The 21,928-nt window shown below is 38.9% G+C and overlaps 1 protein-coding gene across 3 annotated transcripts in view; it reads right to left on the minus strand.

The window, feature by feature from the left end:
* Nucleotides 1-21,928, minus strand: part of Dock4 (dedicator of cytokinesis 4) — a 429,879-nt gene that overhangs the window by 31,217 nt on the left and 376,734 nt on the right. For all 3 annotated transcript variants that reach the window (XM_042684635.1, XM_042684637.1, XM_042684636.1), the window contains exons 35-39: nt 16,551-16,644; nt 8,835-8,983; nt 6,794-6,880; nt 4,684-4,788; nt 1,093-1,234 (exon numbers count right to left, since the gene is read on the minus strand). In XM_042684635.1, coding sequence (XP_042540569.1) covers nt 1,093-1,234; nt 4,684-4,788; nt 6,794-6,880; nt 8,835-8,983; nt 16,551-16,644 — 577 coding nt within the window. The remainder of the gene's footprint in view (nt 1-1,092; nt 1,235-4,683; nt 4,789-6,793; nt 6,881-8,834; nt 8,984-16,550; nt 16,645-21,928) is intronic.

A 21,928-nucleotide genomic window follows, 5' to 3' on the forward strand; every position in this document is an offset into this window, starting at 1 on the left:
TTGACAAGGTGAACCTTTGTACCACTGGTATTTTTAGGGTTGGGTAGGTGGGGATGGTTTGAATTGTAGGTACTCAGACTCATCGTTGAACATAAATACAGTGTGTGCATAAACCCTTTCAACTCTATGATGTTATGCACAGCCACATAGGCCTATGACCAAAGAAAGAAACTAGAACACTGACAATGACTGACAATGACCTGTGCTACTGTGACCTGGCCCACAACTGTGGTGCGCATTGTCCCAAACACAGGTATTGATGCGCAGAGTGCTTTCTCAGTTGTGGTTATTTTAAACTCTTATATTCAAAAAGTGGTCATCTTTACTTGTATATGCATTTCCTTTTCCTCTCAAAGACAGACAGACAAATATTCTTTCTTATGTGATTTCTTCCTTCTCTTGCATTTGTGTCTCCATTTTAAAGGGCGAACTGTAACTGTCACAGGCATCTCATGAGTTCTGTATGATCACTGCTGCAGGAGGAGGTGGACTGATAGATAGAAGGAGCACTGGGCACGTGGTCCTGTCTGTAATCCCTACGCAATTCTACCTGGGTTTCTTTGTGACGACAGTGGGAGTGTAAGGTAGGTGGCGATTATTAAGTGCTACACAGGGCTGTCATAGTGAGGAGTACCCCCCGCCCTCCGAAAGTTACTGGAACTTCCTCTTTCTCTTCCATTCTGCATTTCAGAATAAAAACACTAAGAGGAAAAAAGGGATGAATGATGAATATCATGACCACATCCCTATATTTCCTTGAACGGACATATTTTTCTGCAGGGAGGCTAGGAAAAGAATCTAGGGGAAATTGCTAAAAAGGAGCTTTAAACAAAAGTGGGGTTGAGATATGAAGGAGTTTTAATTAAAAGGAAAATAAAGGTTCTTTAATGGGATCTTTAAGGGCTTTCTTTTCAACTGACATTGTAATAGAGCAATTACATTCTGTGCAGAATGAGCTAAGCTAAAATTAAGATGATCAGGGTAAGAATCGACTGAAAAGGGACTTGTGGCTGAACAACCCTCCAAGAAAACACCCTGTAGCTAACAACTGGAGCAACCTGACTGGGACCCAGCCGCTCTAGGCATGGATACACTGCGCTTCCGCCTGGAAGATGGTTTCGTCGGGCTGGTTGGCATGCTGCATGGCGATGGCATGGGGGAACTCGTTCAGCATCCTCTGTTGAAAGGCTTCCAACCTCTCATAGTCATGCCCCCGACACACAAACTCCTTATTCTGAGGAAGAAACCAAACAAGAAATCAGGAGTAGGTTACACAGGAAAGCCAAAAGGTACAGCCACAGACACGGGGACCAGCCCTAACACTAGACTATAATGAAGACAACATCCATGCATCAACCTGAAAAAAAAATCCAAAATGTTAAAATCTCAGGGCAGAGAGCATGTACTCTCTCCTGCTTTTGTTTTGTTGCTGCATATTAAATGATACAGATGTGTCAGGGTGGTCTCTATTGCTTTACATAAGGCTCAGCAGAATGCTTCACTCTTCCTACTTCTCTTACGTGAAGTACAAACGTGTCCAATTCTCAGAGCACCAAAATACAAGACCAAAAGCAACATTCCAAATGTTGGGGATAAAACCTGGGGTTTGAACTCGGTGCTTCACACTTGAGAGGCTGGTGCTCCACTGCTTGAGCCATGCATCCAGCTCTTTTTCTTTTGGGTCCAGTCATGGGACCTAAACTCTGGGTCTGGGTGCTGTCCCTCAACTCTTCAGCTCAAGGCTAGCGCTCTACCACTTGAGCCACAAGGAAACATTTTGCCTGGGCTATCTTATGTCCCACATAGCTGGATTGACAAGCATGTACCATTGTGCTTCACTACTGTGTGAAGTGGTGGTCACATGAACTTCTTGCCTGGACTGGTCTTAAGGCATGATTGTTCCTGATCTTCGTCCCCTCTTCCTTCATCCCTGGATCCCTGCTAAGACTACAGGTGTGAGCTACGGGCATGGGCACCAGCTGCAAGTCATTTTTATAAACTTGATGTCTAATTTATAAATAAATGTTACCATTTGGAAGACAAGAAGGGACATGTAAGAACTAAAAATGTACTTTACTGAGTTATTCTTAAAAAGCTCCCAAGGTCAGCCTCACCTCTTTCACTGACGAGAGCCTTCCATGAGAAAAAGGTTGAACTCATCTGCACCTGTACCTTTGGAGGCTAGAAGAACCAGCTCAGCTTGGTTTCTGATAATCAGGAACCCACTTATATGGCTGGAGCTATCTCTTAAAGAGTTTCAGGGCCTTGCCAAATATTGGACATATTTTTGGCTGTTTTAGGTTTAGGATAAGTATTCTGTAGGCCAGGACTCTTTCATTCATGTCAGAAGGCTGAAGGTCATCGTCGAATCCAGCCAGAGAGCTAGAAAGATGGGCAGATTTTCCAAAAGTATTTTAACAAGCTGGTTACATGTGATGGACGTCTTTCTGACAGCTCAATCTGGAAACTTCTACTGTTTTGCACTAATCAACTGTGCACTCTGAGTTGATCTTAATTAATCTGTGCAAGCTTGATACGTTGCCACCCATTCCAACTCTACAGTATAACCAGAAACCAAAGTTCAAAGGCTTCAAGTACTTTGTCCATGTATACTAGCTTTAAACACAGGCGTCTAAGGCCTGAGCTCTGGCTATCCTGCACATGGCATGGTCAGTTAGGGCCAAACCAGGAGCTGCTAACACTAGAAAGGTTGTGAGGTCTCATGCTCCAAAGGTCTTGAAGAAATGGAGAGAACAGTTTATGGCTTGAAAAGGCGAAAGCCCAAGGTTTTCAGTGTTTTTCAGCTCTCCATGGTTCTTCTCATTACATAAAACAACCAAGGGAAGAGCTACAAGACTGCAGTAAGGAACTCAGAAAAAACTAGAAGGTAGGTGTGATGGCACATACAAAAGATAGAGGGAGAAAGATCATGAGTTCAAGGCCAGCCTGGGATACACAACAAGATCCTATCACCAAACTAAATCAAACAGGGTAGGCACAGGTAGCTCATGCCTTTAATATAGCTACTCATGAGGCTGAGATTTGAGAATCTTGAGTAGTAGCCAGCCCAAAATGACCCAAGAGCCTCTCACCTTCAATTAACCAGCAAAAAGCCAAAGGGGAAAGGTGGCTCAAGGGGTAGATTACCAGCCATCAGCAAAAAAACCAAGTGAAAAGGTGAGGCCTAGAGTTCAAGCTCAATATCAGCACAGAGACAAAACAAACCAATAAACTCAACAAAAGTAAATTAAAAATAAAAACTAAAAAAAGAAACAATTGTAAGTAAAAAATATATGCACACATCTATCTATCTATCTATCTATCTATCTATCTATCTATCATCTATCTATCTATCTATCATCTATCTATCTATCTATCTATCATCTATCTATCTACACAAACAAAAATGAAACAATTGGTAGACTCAGGGCAGGTTTGTAGCTGCAGACAACTGGAGAAAAGGCCATAGAAAATGCTTCAGTTTCTCATGCCACAAAATGAATCACAATACTTTCATAAAAAACAGTTATGTAGACTATACCTAGAAATCAGGACTTCAGATGACTGTGTGCTTAACATTTTCTACAGAAAAGTGACACCGTCTAGTGCAAATAAATGTACCTTTGATTCTGTATTCTGATGTGCCCAGCAAAATGAATGATGACTAAATGGACAATAAATGTCCTTTCTCTCTCATTCTGTCTATATGTGTATGTACTGACAGTTAAGGAAGGTTTTGGGTTAACCCAAATACTAAAATATTTATACATTGGGATTTAAAGTTATAACAAACTGACTCAAATGCATCAGTTATCCAGGGTATTTCTCCTTAAGTGTGTGAGCATGAACATTTCCTCTGTTAACCAATCTTTTTTTTTTTTTTTTTTAGTTTTTTTTATTATCTTTATGTAGTTGTACAAAGAAGTTCCCATTCTACAAAACAGTATATGAATACAAAGTGTCTGACAACATTGTTAACCAATATTTTAACATTACTTTTCAATGACAAGCATTATTGAACACTTTTGTATGCTATGATCAAGTCTTCTATAAATACTCAGCCACATAAAACAGTACTTGGTCATAGGTGAAAAACTGAAAGAATGGAGTTGATTATTTCATTACCTAGTAGTCACATTAAAATGTCTGGAAATTTCTCTTTGTCGAAAGTTTATATTAGCAATAAACTGAATCTTTTGTGCTGGATGACATTTACCTTTTCACAAAGTCAGCAAAAAGGCAAAACAACACTCTTCACATAGTTCTGCAGGTACAATTTCCACACAATGTGAAACTGCACTGTTTCTCACAGGGACTTTATATCCCTCCCCCTGTTCTCTAAAGGAAACTGCAGACTGAACAGGATAGTGAATATCATAGAAGATAAACTATAATCACCCAAGCTTACTTATAATATACGCTTAGAAAGGAATAGATTGCTTTATCTCTTGGGATATTATTCAAAATGAAGGGCTCTAGATTAATATTAATGTGATGCTTGTAAACAATAAGGTTAAAAAAACAAAAACAAAAACAAAACAAACAAAAAAAACCCAACTCCCCAAATCCCATCATGCCATTATCTTCCTTGCTATTCATTACAAGATATCAAAAAGTTCTTAGTATTCTTTTTATGAGAAATCTGTATAGGATGCAAACAAATTAACTGGTATATTTACTTACTCTTAAAAAAAATGGAAACTTTTTCCCATAAAATCCAACTCTGAAGAACTCAGGTTCCAGGCGCTGCTGGTCCATGATCTTGTCATACAAAGAGGCCTCCATCATCTACGGAAGCACCAGAGAAGTTCAAAATATTCCATCTCAACTGTCATCCCCAATAGGGCAACTAATTAGAGAAGATAGTTCTTCTATAGAAAAGTGATCATTACAATTCAGAAAAGTGAAAGAAATAAGACCAAAAAAATGTGTTCTTTAACTTGGCAACGGTTTTCTATAAATGCCTAGAGAGCAAATATTTTGGGCTTGGCAAGCCATGCGGTCCATACCATCTCTGTTTTAACAACTCATCTCTGCTCTGCTCTGCTCACAGGCTGTGCACAGGGTATTGTTACATGGTATTATTAAAGTAAATCAGGCCTATAGCCTATAGAAGGAGTATTTTCTTCCTAGTTAAATAGAAATTATCATGAATGATTAGAAGCAAACACTTTCTGGAGAATTCTTGTGCCAGGTATATTTACCCTGTGGATTTGCCTTTTAAAGGCTTTACCTTTTAAAGCAGTTGGAAGGTGTACCCTCAAGTAGGTGGAAAAAGGGTAAACTAACAAACTGAACCCGAGGAGCCCCAGAGAGCCAAGTGCTGTCTGGGCTGGAAGCAATTAAGCCTGTCTCTGACAATGCATACATTTGATGGGATTATCCTCCCCAGGGTTTCCAGAGAAAGACTAATATTGCACTTGGAGCTTCCCCCTATCCCCAGTAACAGCACCCCAAAGAACAGTTGGTTTGAAGTGTATTGCTTTGGGTTTATAAAAATGTTAGTGACTATGGCACCCAAGGGCTCTCATGGGTAAACACTGTAACCTCGCTTCTGTGCAGAGACAGGATGCCAAGAGATGACAGGCCACGTTTTTATATAAAGCTGCAGTGCCTGCCAGAGTCAGCATGACGAATTGAAGTTAAAACAAGATTTCTCTCTTTGGTTTTCATTTTAGAGGAAATATCAATGAACTGCTGACATGAAGCTCTATGCCAAAGTACAGAGCATTTCATCCAGGTAAATAAAGGACTGTGGTGTCAGGAATTCTGCAAGGTATTAAAGGTTTATATTATCTCTTCAATGACTACCTCAGAATTAGTCACCATCATAAATTTTGTTTTGTTTTGTAGTGTGTGAGAGCTGATGATCTTGCACAAATGCCCATACTGGTGCTTGAACTCAGGGCTGTGGCACTATCCCTTAAGTTTCTTTTTTACTCAAGGCTGTCATAACAGTTAGCCATAGCTCTGCTCCTTCCTTTTACTGGTAAACTGTAAATAATAGTCTCCTAGACTTTCCTGCCTTTGGCAGGCTTTGAGCTGTGATTCTCAGATCTCAGACTCCTGAATTGCTAGGATTACAGGTGTAAGCCACTGGCATCTGGTTCCAGATGATCCTGTTTTAGAAACTCAGAACAAACACAGCATACGTAATGACCTGTATATTGCAACAAGGCACAAAATATTCATGCTACTAAAGAATAATAAGGACTGGGTAGACAAGCACTTCTTGGAACCTAAAGTGAGAGAATACAAAACAACTGACTGAGGAACAGAGAATGTTAAACTCCTTAAGCTTTTAGGTACTAAAAACCTCAGTTTTGATTTAGCAAGAACATACATCTGAAGCTAAATTGAGTTGACACAGAATTTGGCCCTAATTTATTTTAAAGTGAGCCAGCTAGCCATTTTTACTAATCTGCTTTTCGGATTATGGTCTATTGTCACAGAGATTTGTGTACAATTGGGAAGCTCTTCAACCTGCATGGAGATTTTCCACAATAAACTTAAAAAAATATTGATTCTGTGTGTTTCAGATATTTCAGATATTTTAGAAACACATCAAGGGCTCCTCTTTTGTGCATTAATCAAAAGCATTACACAGATCAATTTGTTATTTTTCTGTATAAATGAGTATGCTTCAGAAAAAAAAAACCCCACAAACACTTATCTTAAAAAAGGTTTCTGCAAAGCATATCAAGATGATCACAAGTTGATTTCACAAAACCAGGCCATCAATTTCATCAAAAGAGACACTAGAGCCTGATTAGAATGCACCTAGGTACCTTACCCTCATCTTGCTCAGGTTTCTGTAGTCATAGTAACTCTCGTACTGCTCTGCAATCTTCCGGCACAGGATGATACCATTCTCCCAGCACTGAACAGAAGAATGAGAGAAATGTAACCATCTACCAGATTCACTTACTTCCACCCAAAGGTCAGCATATTAACTGCATTCAGAGCAAACAGATTAACTCTATCTTTACATCATAGCTTGGAGATAGAATCACTGAAAGTTTAAATGTGAAAACACTGTGCAATTGTTGCGTACATTATTTAAAAAAATCTCTGGAAAGTTGGAAATCATTGTTAGTGACAAGTTATTAGCATATGGTGCAGAAACAGTATTTTCCAGTGTTATTTCAGTATCATCACCTTGAAAATAACTGCAGTGGCACAATGGCTGCATAGATAGATACTCCTAGGCTTTCAGTGCTGACAGGGAATTATCACTGACCCTAAGACCCAGTTATTCATGCTGGGTACTTCAGAGCCCTCACTGGGATAACTTGCACTTGACAATTGTTTGGGTCATTAGACCCTGTCTTAGACCAGCTGGTTGCTCTCAGAAAAAAATGCAAAAGTTCTTTGATCCAGCCTAGCTATCAACAAAATTTTCCTGCAAAAGGTCAGATAGTCAAAATATTTGCCTTTGAGGGTCACAGAATGTTTGTGAGAACAATTCATCCATCTGTTACAGCATGGAAGCAGGTGTAGGCATGAATGACTCCGGCTATATTCTACTCAGAATATATGGACACGAATATCCATATCCACACAATATTACTGTCTCATTTCTTTTCACCCATTTAAAATTGTAAAAGCTATTTGTAGGTTGTAGGCTTTAGAGAGATAGGTAGTGAGCCATGTGTCCTCAAAATCATGGATGTGCCCTTGATCTAGCACAAAACTCCTGAAATGGGCCAATAGTTGAGACTTTGTAACAGCTTGTTATACGTGTGGAAATTTTACAGCAGAAGGGCAAGAAGGCATTTCTTTTGCTGGTAACATAATGTTATATGTAGTTAGTTAAATAATGAGGATATAAAAGAGCAGCTTCCATTTATCAAATTTCAGGCACATCCCATGACATTTTGTAAAAGAATGATAGACACTGGTTAGATTTCATTTTTTTCTGTTTGACCTTTGTGATTAGGAAGGGACATTAAAATTTAAGACATTCCACCAAAGCATCCAAGGGTTCAAATCAAATTAAAAGTGGTGGTCAGGTTCACTTGCTCTTCAGAGAACAGCAACGCAGGCAGAAGTGAAGTAGAGTGATGTATGAAACTGCAGTAAGCCAGCTAGGATTTTTGATCAGCTCACGCATCTATAAGTATATGAAGCATGCCATAAACTTCTTTAAGAAACCCAGCCACCTTTATTTTACCTTAAAACATGTTGAATGGGGCAGAATGCATGCTAATTTGGTGAGTGAAGGTTTTTCTGAGAATAAAATAGCTGAGTGCTACGGTCTCTGTGTTCCTCCACATTCATATGTTGAAATTCTAACTCCCAAGGTGATAGTATTATGGAGAAGGGCTTTTGGAAGGTGATTGGGTCAAGAGGTAGTACCCCATGAATGGCTCTAGTGCCTTTATAAAGAGGAGTGAGAGCCAGGTACCCCTTCTGCCATGTGAGGGAACAAGCTACACTGAATTTGCTGAGAACTTCACCTTGAACTTCTCAGCAACCCCAACCATGAGAAAGAAATTTCTTTCTCTTATATTAGCCACCTACTCTCCATATTTTGGTATATATCAGTCTATCAGTCAAGATCAGTGTTCACAAAAGGCTGGTACAGAGGTCCAATGCATGGAATCTCCTAGTACTTGTCATAACTTAGATTCCCCAGCCCCATGTCAGGCCTACTTAATTAGAATGGCTAGGGCCATGGCCTTGCACTCTGCATTTCAATAGCTCTTGGGTGTTTCCAATGTACATTAGCATGAGGAATCTTGCTTGAGATGGTAGCCATTACACAGTAGAAATAAAAGGAAAGGGATATCAATTTAGTTATCACAGAAGAGATCCAGAGCAGGAGCACTTACTTTGCCTCTATCAAAGTTCTGAATGATGGTGAGGTGCAAGTGCTCCTTGCGCTGCCATTCCGTTTGCATAGGGTAGGTCAGGAACTCCCTGAGCGGCCGGTCAGACCATTCCAGCAGCTCATCATACAACAGGAGGGTGTACGCAGCCTCTGCAAGTCAAAGTGAGGACAGGGATTTTAAGACAGGACCTCAAACCACCTCTCTTTAAATGGGACCAATGTTTAGCTAAACTGGAGAACACGTTATATCCCAAATTTTGTTACATTGTATATATAAAGAATGTCCAGAATCTATGCAAGAACAGGCTAGTGAATAGCGATTTCTCTGTGATGAAATTATAGAGATCTATGTTTAACCTTTTAGTTCTTAGCATTTAAAAAGAAATCCCCCCCCCCATACTCTCCATTTCTTAAGGGTCTAAGACACATGCTCAAGGATATCTTATTGTATCTGGCTCAATGATAAGTGTGTGTGGGGCATGCCTTTGTTAGAAAAATTCATAAGCGAGCTCCTCAGGAACTATGACACGTTGAATAGGATATACTTAGAAAACAAAAATTAACAGCACCTAGATTCTTCAGTGCATAAAGGGCTATTTTTCAACTGGTATTGGGGAAGGAGATGTCATGCACAATACAGTCAGAATTTGTGAGGGCCAAAGAAGCCAGAAAAGAGCAGTGAAAAAACCAAAAACAAATCCCGTCCTCCTTCCCATACAAAAACAAAAATGAAAACAAAAAAGAAACAGTCTTCTCCTAGCCTAGGGATGAGATGATGGAGGGGCTGGATGAGGAGTGTGTGCGTGGAAGAATGGGGAGGAAAATGAGAGGAGGCTGTGCAAGCATGTGGGCTGTGGGAGAAGATTCTCTCACAGAGTTCAGCAAGGCTACTGAAATCATTACATGCTCGTGTAGCTGGATTTCATACAGAAATAAGCAACAGGTTGATATTCTGTATACAGACAAGGAGAAATGGTGGCTTAGGAACTTAGTTTAGTTAACAGATCAGACAGTGAAATTTCATAGACTACTTGACATTCTCCAAATAAATATGGATGGACAGATCAAGAATAGAAACCAAAATTCACTGCCCTTGATGAAGGACTGTTAATTTTTTCCATTAGCCATGTTATTGTCAACTCATTCTCTAAACTGAAGAAAATGGACCAACCCTTAAGTTATTAAAATCCATGTAAATATAACACCATATGCCTCTTAAAAGATGCAAGATTTGCTCTTAACATAATATCAGTACACAGCAAATCTTCATTTATCTGTCTTAAGGCTAACTACATATAAAGTTTGAAAGTACTGTGTTCAGTTCAAATACTATCATTCGGCCTTCACCACATATAAAATAGTGAAATAAGAAAGACCAGGCTACCTATCACTTTGATCTTGTCTAATAAGTATAGAAGTATCATGAGACAAGGTTTCTAGCCTTTTTAGTCTCTTAATAATTACCTTCGGTAAGCTCCAACAATCACCTGGCTTTGATAATTTTTTCCAATGTTTTCCTAACCAACCAGCAGTCTCTTATGTCTCTCCTTTTATTTGCACTCTATTACCAATGGACTCTTCGTTTGATGCAAATAGTCATGTTATTTTCCTGATCAAAACCAGTCAATAACTCTCAGTAGCCAAAACAATAAATTTAGGCTTCCTAAGAGAGAAAGCATTGCTCATTATATAGTTCTCCTTCTGCGTGGTTTAGGTAAGAAGTAGGTGAAGTTGTTTTTAAGAAGTTGGGTACAGGGTCTCATGCCTGTGATTTCTACCTATTTAGGAGGCTGAGATACGATTGAATCTACATGAAGGATTAGAGTCACATGAATCTAGGAGTTTCATATCAAATTATCCAGCAAAAAATGTGGAGGTGTGGCCCAAGTGGTAGAATTTTATTTATTGAAAAAGGCAAGCAAGAGCACGAGAGCCTGAGTTCAAGCCCCAATACCAGTCCCCTGCCCTCCCAAGAAAGAATTCTCAGTAGTTCCAGCTCTTATAGTTAGAGTCCCGGGGTTCCACCATCAGCTATTAAGGAAATAAGTTAGATGCACACTGATCCACACACAGCTGGGCCCACAGAGATGGGAATGCCTTTGGTGGCACTTCCTTGTGGGGCCTGAATGTCAGAGGAACAGAGATATTTTGTGATAAAAGTGTCAGCTACCTGGTAAATGAGGAAACGGCTAAAGCCCCATAATGGAGGTCACCATGGAAAATTCTCCAAGACTTACAATAAACAGATCATCAGAGGTGTGCCATATTTTGAACAGCCTTCTAGCTTTCTCAAACATCTAAGATGAAATTCTCCTGTTTAATTTCTTACCTATCTTTGTAATCTATGCTGATCACCTAAGAAAACCTCCTGTGTGTCTTTGCTCTCTCCTACACACTTTCTTCTGTTCGTTTGTTTTTGTGGGTCATGGGGCTTGAACTCTGGGCTTGGGCATCGTTCCTCAGCTCTTCAGCTCAAGGTTAACGCTCTACCACTTGAGCCACAACGCCACTTCTGGTTTTCTGGTGGTTTATTGGAGATAAGAGTCTCATGGATTTTCCTGCCTGGGCTGGCTTTGAATTGTGATCCTCAGATCTCAGCCTCCTGAGTAGCTAGGATTACAGGCATGAGCCACTGGTGCCAGGTTACATACACTTTCTTCCGGTCCTCTGCTTCCCTCACAGCCCATGCAGATTCCCAGCTGCCTCCCCAGCTTGTTTCTTCAAGCCTTTCTCCCTTAGCTGCCAAGTAACTCAAGTAAGTTCTCATCATGCCTCTTGAATTTCTTTTGTGTCTCGCCTCAGCAACTGTGCACTCAAAGGAATCTAGAGATTAACTGGTCATTTCACAGGATTAAGAAGACAAAGCAGTGCCCTTCCCCTCACTCCTCTCAGGAGTAATTTAAAGGATCATGAAAGTCAGATTTGCATACAGAGGATGATGGTGGCTGCCAGACCAGGGGGAAGAGGCAGTTTTCAGTTTGGGAAGATGAACAAGTTCTGGAGGTAGATGGTGGTAAGGGTTATACAACAAATTATACTTTAATGATTTTCCAATAATGCCTTGTCCTTGGAAGGCCCAGGGATGGCTGGGATGGCAGGTATGAGTGAGATGCCCTTGGGAGTCTGGCAGGTTGTCAGAAGAAGCTGACAAATAACTAAATGGTGGCAGGGGAGAGGTAAGAAGACAAATAACAATCACTTCAGAATGTAATTTGGAAACATGAGGATATATCTGGGAGATGTAGTTTATGTAGATGAGTCTGTGGAAAGATTTTATTAAATGAAAGCAAACACACAACGAGCTGTGATACTGATCTTCAGCAAATTAATGTTAGAAATGTTCATTGTAGTACTTTTTGCTTATTCTTCTATGTTTGTAGAAGACAGTATATATGGAATAAAGATTTCTGGGAGACCTTTTAAAAAGTGTATAATTTTACACATAAATCATTGCATTAGTTTGAGCAGTATGCAGTGAAGACATTCATGAAAAAAAGAAAAGAGGAGAGTGGAGATGGATGAAGAATGGGAGACAGTATTACACAAGGCTGGAAAAGGGTTGACTCATTTCAAAAGATAGAAAAGTTTTCCCCCAAATTTCACTTTTTTCAAGGACACACGCAGACACAAATGAGGACGTGGGAGAGGAAGCAAATATCATAAGAAAAAGCACCTTAATGCCATTTTGGGGACACAAAACTATATGCTGAGTAAATAAAGAGATCTATTTCTAAACTATCAGATAAATCTGGACCTTGTTTCAGAGGATCAAAATATATCTGTTCCATATTTGGAGTAGCCTGTCCTTGGTTCTTCTCTCATTTCTTATTTTATGGTCTTTAAAATGAAACAAGCCTAGTAGAGGTTGTTTCCTTACTGATTTAGGATTTATCCATCTTGAAGGAAAACTGGTGTGAAAATTTACTTAATGTCTGAATTCACGATTGATATTTAGCTCTCACATTTCTAGGCACTATTTCAAAAAATTCTGACTAGAAAACTGAGGACTAGAAAACATTATTTCTCTCCTCAGAAACTTACTCTTTTACTGGAAATCATCAATTTGTCTACCTACACACATATGCATGCATAGTGCACATACACATATATCTTATATAAAATATAGCTATAATAAACTGATATATTGCTAAGTGTTTTAATGGAAATTAGAGAAAATCTAATGAGGAAAAAGAGATGGAAAGGTCACTTCAGCGCATGTTAAAGAAGAAGGGTGTTAGCTGTACAGCTCTGAGGAAAAGAAAAAGAAGAGTATAGCAGGATGGGTGAAGAGTTCAAGGAAAAGCTGTAAAGGAATAGGTCCTGAAGGATGGAAAGAAGGTACGTGGGAAGTGATGTTGAAGAGACACATATTGGTGCAAATATGATAGACTTTCAGTGAAGAATTAAAACTTCACTTTGTAGAATAAACTGACAATATAGTTTTATCTAGAGAAGGAATTGGGAACTTTTTCTTAAGGGCCAGACATGATATAACTAGGTTCATTGTAAGACTGTAGTTATTTCAGGCTGATCTCAACCACTCAGTTTTTTTCCCCCATAGCACAGAGGTACCCACAGATAATACATGAGCGAGCCGGCACAGCTGAGTTCTAATAAGACTTTCATTAAGAAGCAAGTGGCTGGTCTGAAGGTTGTAGTTTGCTGACCCCTGCTCTAAGAATTACAGGTAACAGTTAGGAGGGAGTTCAGGCAAAAGACAATGAAGGTCACTGAGGCAGTAAAAGTGGGAACGATAAAAAGAAATTATTTGAGAGACTTTTTAGGAAATAAAATATGAGATTCTGTAGATTCTCAGGAGCAACTACTTGATGGAAGTTGGGAAAAGCTAGGCTCAGGGACAGTATCCCAGTCTCCACCCTGAGCAAACAGTGATGATACTGAGACTGTGGAGCCACAGCTACAGGCAGATTTAAATTCTGGGAGCCATTACAGAAATAGTTTCCCTGGAAGAGTATGTGACAAAAGCCTATGATTTATAATTCCTAAAGCCAATGAACGGGCTCTGGTTGGAATGGAGTAAATACATTCCACTCTATCTTACCAGTGATTACATTTAAATACTCTTGACAGACTATACAAGGCAAATACTGGAGGAAGCCAAAAAATAAAGATGACAAAATAGGAAAACCGACACTTAGAGAATAAAGTATTGAGTTGTTTGTTTTTATTTTTTTTTTTTGCCTTATTTATCTCTGGTCTTAAAAAGTTTTCTATCACCTGGAACTGCACATGGAAACAAGATAGAAGAGATCCAATAAAAGCTCTTCTAGTCAGGAAAGTGGATAGAGGGCTCCTATGGGGTCGTTATTTTCTCCTCTGGTTTCTCCCTGAGCGGATCCCAGGCACAGAGTTATGATCAGTGGTGGCAGTGAGAGAAACGGCATTGGTAGCAGTCACTCCTGAAGGCTTCTTTCTCTACATGGGCCTCAGCAGACCATTTGCAGGGCGCCTATCAAAGCATGGAGAAGGTTGAGCCTTGGCTTCCAAACCAAACTGACAATAGAATCATAACCTTTAGAAGGTGGTGCAGGACTTGAGGTCTGAACCTAACTGGGTTTATTGTTAAAATCGTCAGGCAACAATTCTCTAGATTTGTTAACAGATCCAGAAATTGGTAACATAATACTCAACAGGTCCAGGATGTAATCCAAAATTACTTGACATTCAAAAAACTAGGAAGCTAAATAACTCTCAAAAGGAAAAGGCAATTAACAAATGCCAACCCAAAGATGACTCACACATTGGAACTGTCAACACTGGCTATGAAGTATCTATTATAACCAGGTTCCATGTAGTAGAGGTGAACACTTTTTAATGACTGAAAGGATAGAAAGTCTTTGTAATGAAATTGAAGCTATAAAAAGAAATTAACCAAATGGGAAATTTAGAAGTGGATGATTTAATAACAAAAACAAAAATTTTACTGATTTACTAGAGATGACAGAAGACAACCAATGGACTTAAAAATATGAATCAGTAAAAATTATCCAGTCTGAATAATAGAAGAAAGCTGGAGAGAAAATGAACAGAACCTCAGGAACCTATAAGACAAATATTACAACTATTAAGAATAACAAAAATATTTCCAAGTATTTGCCGGTATCAAAAATTAAAAAATGACTAATTATACATGCCATTGTAGTCCCAAAAGAGAAGGCCTAGGGTGGAAATCATATTGAGAAACCCAAACAAGGTTAAACTTTTGCAAACCCAAACAGGTTAAACTTGGATGAAAGAAAACAATGTCCATACATATAATAATCAATCCACTGAAAATCAAAGATAGATTCTTTTTTTCTTTGTATCAGTCCTGGGGCTTGAACACAAGGCCTGCACACTGTCCCTGAGCCTTTTTTTTGCTCAAAGCTAACACTCAACCACTTGAGCCACAGCAGCTCCACTTCCAGTTTTTTTTTGTTGTTGTTTGTTTTGTTTTGTTTTAGTAGGCATTTGAGAATTAAAGAGTCTCACAGACTTTCCTGCCCAGGCTGGCTTTAAATCATGATTCGCAGGTCTTAGCCTTCTGAGTAACAAAGATTATAGGTATGAGCCACTAGTGCCTGGCCCCAATGACACATTCTTGAAGGCAAGCAGAAAACAGACACATTCTACAACAGATTAATGCATAGGATTACATATTTCTCATCAGAAACAGAGGACAGAAGACAATGGAACAAAAATTTTCAAGTACCAAAACAGAAGAACTATTCACTTAAAATCTTGTATTTGGAAAATACATTTTGGGGATGATAGTATGCCATATTTATACCTGGAACAGCTCCCTAAAGCTCATGTGTTAAAGGCTTAGGCCCCACTTTGGTAGTATTGGGAAGCAGTAGGAACTTGCAGAGATGGGGCTGGTGGAAAGTTTCAGGCCACTTGAGGCTGCTCAAAGAAAATTGTGGGAACCTCTCCTTTTCCTTTCTCATGTGTCCTGACCATGGCATGAATGGTTCTACTTTACTAAGAACTCCCTGCCATCACGTGGCTGCCTTAACCCAGGCCCTAAAGCAACATGACTAATCAATTATGGACTGTAATCTCTAAAATTAGGGGCCCAAAATAACAACAGCCATGCTGTTACAGTAACCTAAAGCTAACTAATACAAAGGTACAAGAAAGACACTCTCAGGTGAAGGAAAAGCAGAATTCTTCATCACTGGGTTTGCTCTAAGAGAATTACTAAATCATGCTCTTTGGGCAGAAAGAAAAAGATAGAAATGGAAAGCATCTGAAATGGAGAATGAGTAACCAAAGTGGCCAATATCTGAGTAAACATAATAAAGTATTTTTAAATTCTTTCAGGTCAGCATGAATGATGAAAGCAAAAATGATGCCATTGTTTGATCATTTTCAATATGGGTAGAAGTGGCAATATGGGATACAGGGCAACACCAAGGGAAGGACATTGGGATGTACATGGTTGTAAAATTCCCATACTGAACTTGAAGTAAATAACTAGCTAAGACTATAAAAAGTTAGGTGTGCATTTTTGTAATCCCATATAAAAAAATATGCAAAGTAATAGAATAAAAAATTGGAGTACTTACTAAGGTGCAAATAAAAATAGATTTCAGTTTTAAAAAGCAGAAATACTTCAATCTCAGCACTAACTACATAAAACAGAGGAGATACTATGGTTAATAACATCCATATATACCCCCCTACCCCCAGTCTCAGCTGAGGATAGAATTACCTGTAAAGTTCTGCGCCTTGAGATGTAGATCATAGAGTTTGTGGATGTAGCGTATATACATCTCTTCCTTGTTCAGTTCAGTTTTATAGAAATTCTGTAAAAAAAAAAATGTAAAAATAAACAACAAATTACAAAATAGTTGGGTCTATGAATATTTTCCTTTTATTTTGTTGAGCCAGGAGACATAAAGCATTGTTTCACGTGAATACCTTTTTATAACTAAAATAAGGAGGCTCAGTGACATTTCCCACTGAATACACACTTAACAATTCTCTAGAAATTACTGAATAAGTGGGCATCTGGGATTATAAATGCTGATACTGATCTTTTTCCTTTCTTTTTTCCTCTTTTTTTTGGGGTGGGGAGGGGAGGGTCACACTATGCACCTGGCTTTCTGAAAGTCATCAACTTCCTGCCTCTAACTTCTGAGTGCTGGTACCATAGGCATGCACCAAGATGCTAGGCTGTGTGTTTGTGTGTATGTGTGTGTTCGCTACTTTGAATTATTTTTTGTTAACTTTCATAGTCAATGGTATAGCCTATACATTTAATAAATATTTAACAGGGCTGGGCAGGTGGCTCAATGGTAGAGTGCTTGCCTTACATTCATGAGGCCCTGAGTCAATTCCTGAGTACCACATAAGCAGAAAAAGCTGAAAGTGGCACTGTGGCTCAAGTGGTAGCATGCTCGCCAACAAAAAATATGTAACAGATTAACTGTTCATTCAATATGCTGACTGAAACTCAAAGGACAGTTTCTTTTGTTTTTACATTTCAAATATCTATTTACCCTTATAAAAAGGTCTTGGTTAAGTGTTAATGGCAAATGCCTGTAATCCTAGGTACACAGGAAACTGAGATCTGGAGTATTACAGTTTGATCTTTTTTGCCCAGTCAGAAAAGTTTAAAGATTTGTATCTTCAATTACCAGCAAAATGGTGGACTGGAGGTGTGGTTCAAGTAGTGGGGTGCCAGATGTGAGCAAGTAAGCTGAGAGAAAGGGAGAGGTCATAAAATGAAGCAGTCATACTTGTGTGTGTGTGTGTGTGTGTGTGTGTGTGCGCACATGAGCACATACATGATCTCTTAGGATGTGAAAGATAATGTAAAATAAATGAAAATTCTTTATATAATTAAGATATAATTATGCATTTCTTACTTGTGTTAGTATTTAAATGTTTCCAGTTTATATCATATATATATATATATATGTATAGTTAAATCCAGGTCATGTCTATAAACTGAGATAATCAGGAAGCTGAGATCTGAGGACCACGGTTCAAAGACAGCTCAGGCAGGAAAGTCTGTGTGAGACTCTTATCTCCAATAAACTACTCAGGAAGAGTGAGAAGTAGTGCTAAGGCTCAAGTGGAAGAATGCTAGCCTTGAGCAAAAGAAGCTCAGAGACAATGCCCATGCCCTGAGTTCAAGCCCATGACCTACACACACACACATACACACACACACACACACACAGAGTGAAAGGAAGGAAGGAAGGAAGGAAGGAAGAAGGAAAGAAAGAAAGAAAGAAAAGAAAAAGTCTAGGAGTCTAGGTCTTACTAAACTTCTCTAAGTTATTGTAACAATTGTTATCAAAAACTCAACTTTTCCTTACCTGGTTATCAACATTAGCATTTTAAAGGCCTACTTTACAAGCATCCACATCTGTTCCTTCACTTACACTATGAAGTACATTAGCCCTCACTGAATTTAGGAAACACTGGAATAAATGGAAATGGAACAAGATTCCAGCAAAAGTATGATGCTGGAAATATGATCCAACTAGGCTACGTTCAGTGAGCAGATCATATACATAGTGAAATCCCTACTTACTACACTTCAACTGCTACTTTTATCATTGTTGTTTTGATGAAGCTACTCTGTATGTAGATGAAGGAAAATGAGTAATGACTAGAAGGAAGAATAAAACTGCTGACTTGGAGGACTAGTAGATTTTTAAGCAGGAGGGGGAGGGAGGTGCACGGGGACAGAAGGAGAAAGAGCCAGAAATTCTATGTTACTAAAACTGATTAGTTAGACAAGGCTTTAATAGTGGACCAACTAGCCAATGTGGCTCTTTAAATTGTTCTTGGACTTGAAACTTGATGACCTTCGACAATATATCTTCCCATTATCTAACTGGTGTCCATTTTTCAGCCTGAGGATTTTTCTAATTCGGAGACACTTACACTAATTTGAAAACATGGAAGTATTTTTTGCCGCAGTTGAGGGAATAAGTGGGGATGGGAGGGATTAGGGAAAACGATGAAAGGGGTGATATTGATTACATGCACTGTACTTATAACCTGACATGCTGGATAGTAACCCTTTTGTGCAATTATTTAAAGACAATAAAAAAAATAAAAAAACCATTTTTCCCAATTCATATCATTGTTCCCCTCCTTTTCTTTTGTATCTTATAGATTTTGGCATTCTTTAAAAAGCTAAGTAAATAATGCTATTCAAATCTCTCTCATTAAAACCAAAATCATTTTAATTAGCAAGAATTGTTGTACCATAAACATAGTCTAACAACACCACAGCAGGTTTTTACATTATTAAAGGATGATTTGCTCTAATAGTTTTCTGGTAAGAGAACAAAAATAAGCGATTACTCTATAAATGAATAGCTCTCTCCACCCCCAAAAAAACAACCCCCCCCAAAAAGCCACAAAACTCTCTCCAGTCAGCAGATAAGAGTCACATATGTCAGGCAAAACTTGTGACACAAAGAACAAGAAAAATTACATTTCCTAGTATTAGTCATGTCAAATATTATGCATTCTTACCATTTTAACACTAGTGTTTAGCTCTAATCTTAGAAGGAAAGCCAGAGGTCTCTTGAAGAGGATCTGGAACTGATCTCAGAGGAAGTGAATAGTTGAAGAGAACCATATTGCTGCTAGAAAACATTAAGTACTTTCCATATGGAGTAGGAGCTAAGAAGATTAGCTTCTAAGTGATGTGTCTGGTCCCTTAATAAGTATTCTTATGCTGGCTTGAAATCAAAACAGCTTTTGAAATGTTAACATCTCTACAAGGACTATTCTTGGTCATTGCATAGTTACCAGTATATATTCTTGTCTTTAGTGATTAGGGATGGGGGCCACTGATTTTATGGACTCTTTAGCTTATTCCTACTAGAGAGAAAATGCATTTAGGGCAATGTATAAAGCCTTTCACCCAAGGAAATGGTCTCTTCTTTTGTATCAGTTGAAGAGATGAACCTAATAAAGTGCCTTAAGACCTGTTTACCTCTAAATAGAAAGTACCTGGGAAATAAAGTGAGAACAGTGGAAGAAGATCTCTTTGGAAAAAGATAAAGGTTTTGCTTTGAGGGTGTTTCTGAGCCTTTCTGCCTGGAGTTGCGGCACAGCCAGGGTTAAGGATGCAAACTAAAGTTTACAGAGCTGTCCTCCCCAAATACTGTCATGAAAGCAAAGATGTAGTAAACAAACAAATAAACAAACAATTCAGGCTAAGATTCTTGATTGTGATGAAAGACTTAGGAAGCAGGAAGTGGGGGAAACATGAAGGGAGACTGCACAGAAGAATCGACTGCATTCAAGTTTTAGCTACTGCTAAGAGAAGGTGCATAAGCTGATGTGGTGAGTTTAGGCTGCTGGCCTGAAGAGGTCACTATTGGGTCTAATGACAAAAGCTATACAAGAAAATGCATAAAATATGAACAAGATCAGCCTGATTGAAGATGCTCAGCTCTATTTTTAAGGATTGATACTGGAGGTGGAGATGTAATAATTAAACCAAAATGAGAAGGAAGATGTGGGTGTGGAAAAGGAGGATAAGAGGCATGCACTCAAGAAATATAAAACAGTATAGCAAAAAACCTAGAGAAATAAAATGACAGTTACAGGAAAGTGAAAGTTTTGAGTCAGGTGTGGTGGTGCAGTCCTATAGTACCAGATACCTGGAGAGGCAGGAGGACAGACAGAGTTTGAGACTAGGCTGGCCAACGGCAGCAGTGAGAGTCAATTTCAAAAACAAAATAAGGGGCTGGTGAAGTAGCTCAAGTGGTAGAGTACCTGTGTAGCAAGCACAAGCCTTGAGTTTGAACCTCAGTAGTGTAAAAAGAAAATAGTATCTAGGACTAGAGGCATGACTCAAATAGTAGAGCATCAGCCATGAGCAAAAAAGCTGTGTGTGAGACCTTGAGTTTAAGCCTCATCACTGGCACAAAATCTAAAATAAATATGCAGGTTTAAAGGAACAGTTCAAGTGGTAGAGGGCTTGCCTAGTGTGTGCAAGGCCTGGATTTAGTCCCAGCAGTACTTGTGTGCATATATGCACGTGCATGCGTATGCATGTGCCTGTAAATCCACACACCAAAAAGAAAAAGAAAAAGAAAAAAAGAGACAGTAAGCTTTGAAGAAGGATTAAAAGAACCAACAAACAAAGCAGAAAGCCTGAAATCAATGAGCAATGACAAGACTGAATTAAAGCATGGGGCAGAGAGGACAAGGCAGCATGTGAAGGATTCACATGACCAGACTAAGAATGAGAACAAGGACAAGGGCTTAGACTGCATGGTGAGGATTCATCTATCCTGACAGATGACAGATGTATGAAAAAGAAGCCAGGACAGTCACAAAGTCAGAACTGGAAACAGTCACTGCAAATCTGATTTAAAGAAATTGTCTAATTCATTTTTTTACTCTACATTAAAATATGAAATATAAATGCCTAAATGTATGATTCTTTTTGCTATTTTTTTTCCCTGTGTAAAAATGCCATTCTAATCTGAAAAATTAGGTGGATGTCATTTTATATAAATGTTGGATAATTCTGGTTTAGACAGTTTTTCTTACATGATATTTAATTTTATTCTCCTGGCACGGTGATAAATTATATGGTCATCCTGGTTATAATGCGAATTGGTAACAATAGTGCTATGATGAATTTGATTTGCAAAGAGGTAAGAGAGTGAAAATTAGTGCGTTAAACAGAAAAATGTCATTGGTTCACAAAAGCAAATACCATTACTGTTTATTAAAATGTAGAATGATTATAGTCCTGTGCAAAAGGAAAAGGGGAGGGACAGAGAACTTGTCAGTGGAGCCAAAGGATTTCTGTCTGCGAAAACCGTGTGTGTTCCTGGAAGAGCCACAGAACTCTGAAGCGGGGGGGGGGGGGGGGGGGGGGGGGGGGCAAGGTAACAGGAAAAGTTCGGTGGGACTCATGGTCCCATGGAGTTCTGGGCTACAGCTGCCCAAACGTAACAGTACGTTCTGCAATGTTCAGAGCTGAGGATTTTCTGGGCTCTCATTCAACCTGAAGCTGCGTTTCTTTTAAAAACATTTCTGAACTCTTCTAAGAAACATCCAGAAAAAAAAAAAAAAAAGAAAGAAAGCATGTGGCAG

This window comes from Dipodomys spectabilis, unplaced genomic scaffold, assembly GCF_019054845.1.
Source record: "Dipodomys spectabilis isolate Male_0828 unplaced genomic scaffold, ASM1905484v1 ptg000089l, whole genome shotgun sequence".
Lineage (NCBI taxonomy): Eukaryota > Metazoa > Chordata > Mammalia > Rodentia > Heteromyidae > Dipodomys > Dipodomys spectabilis.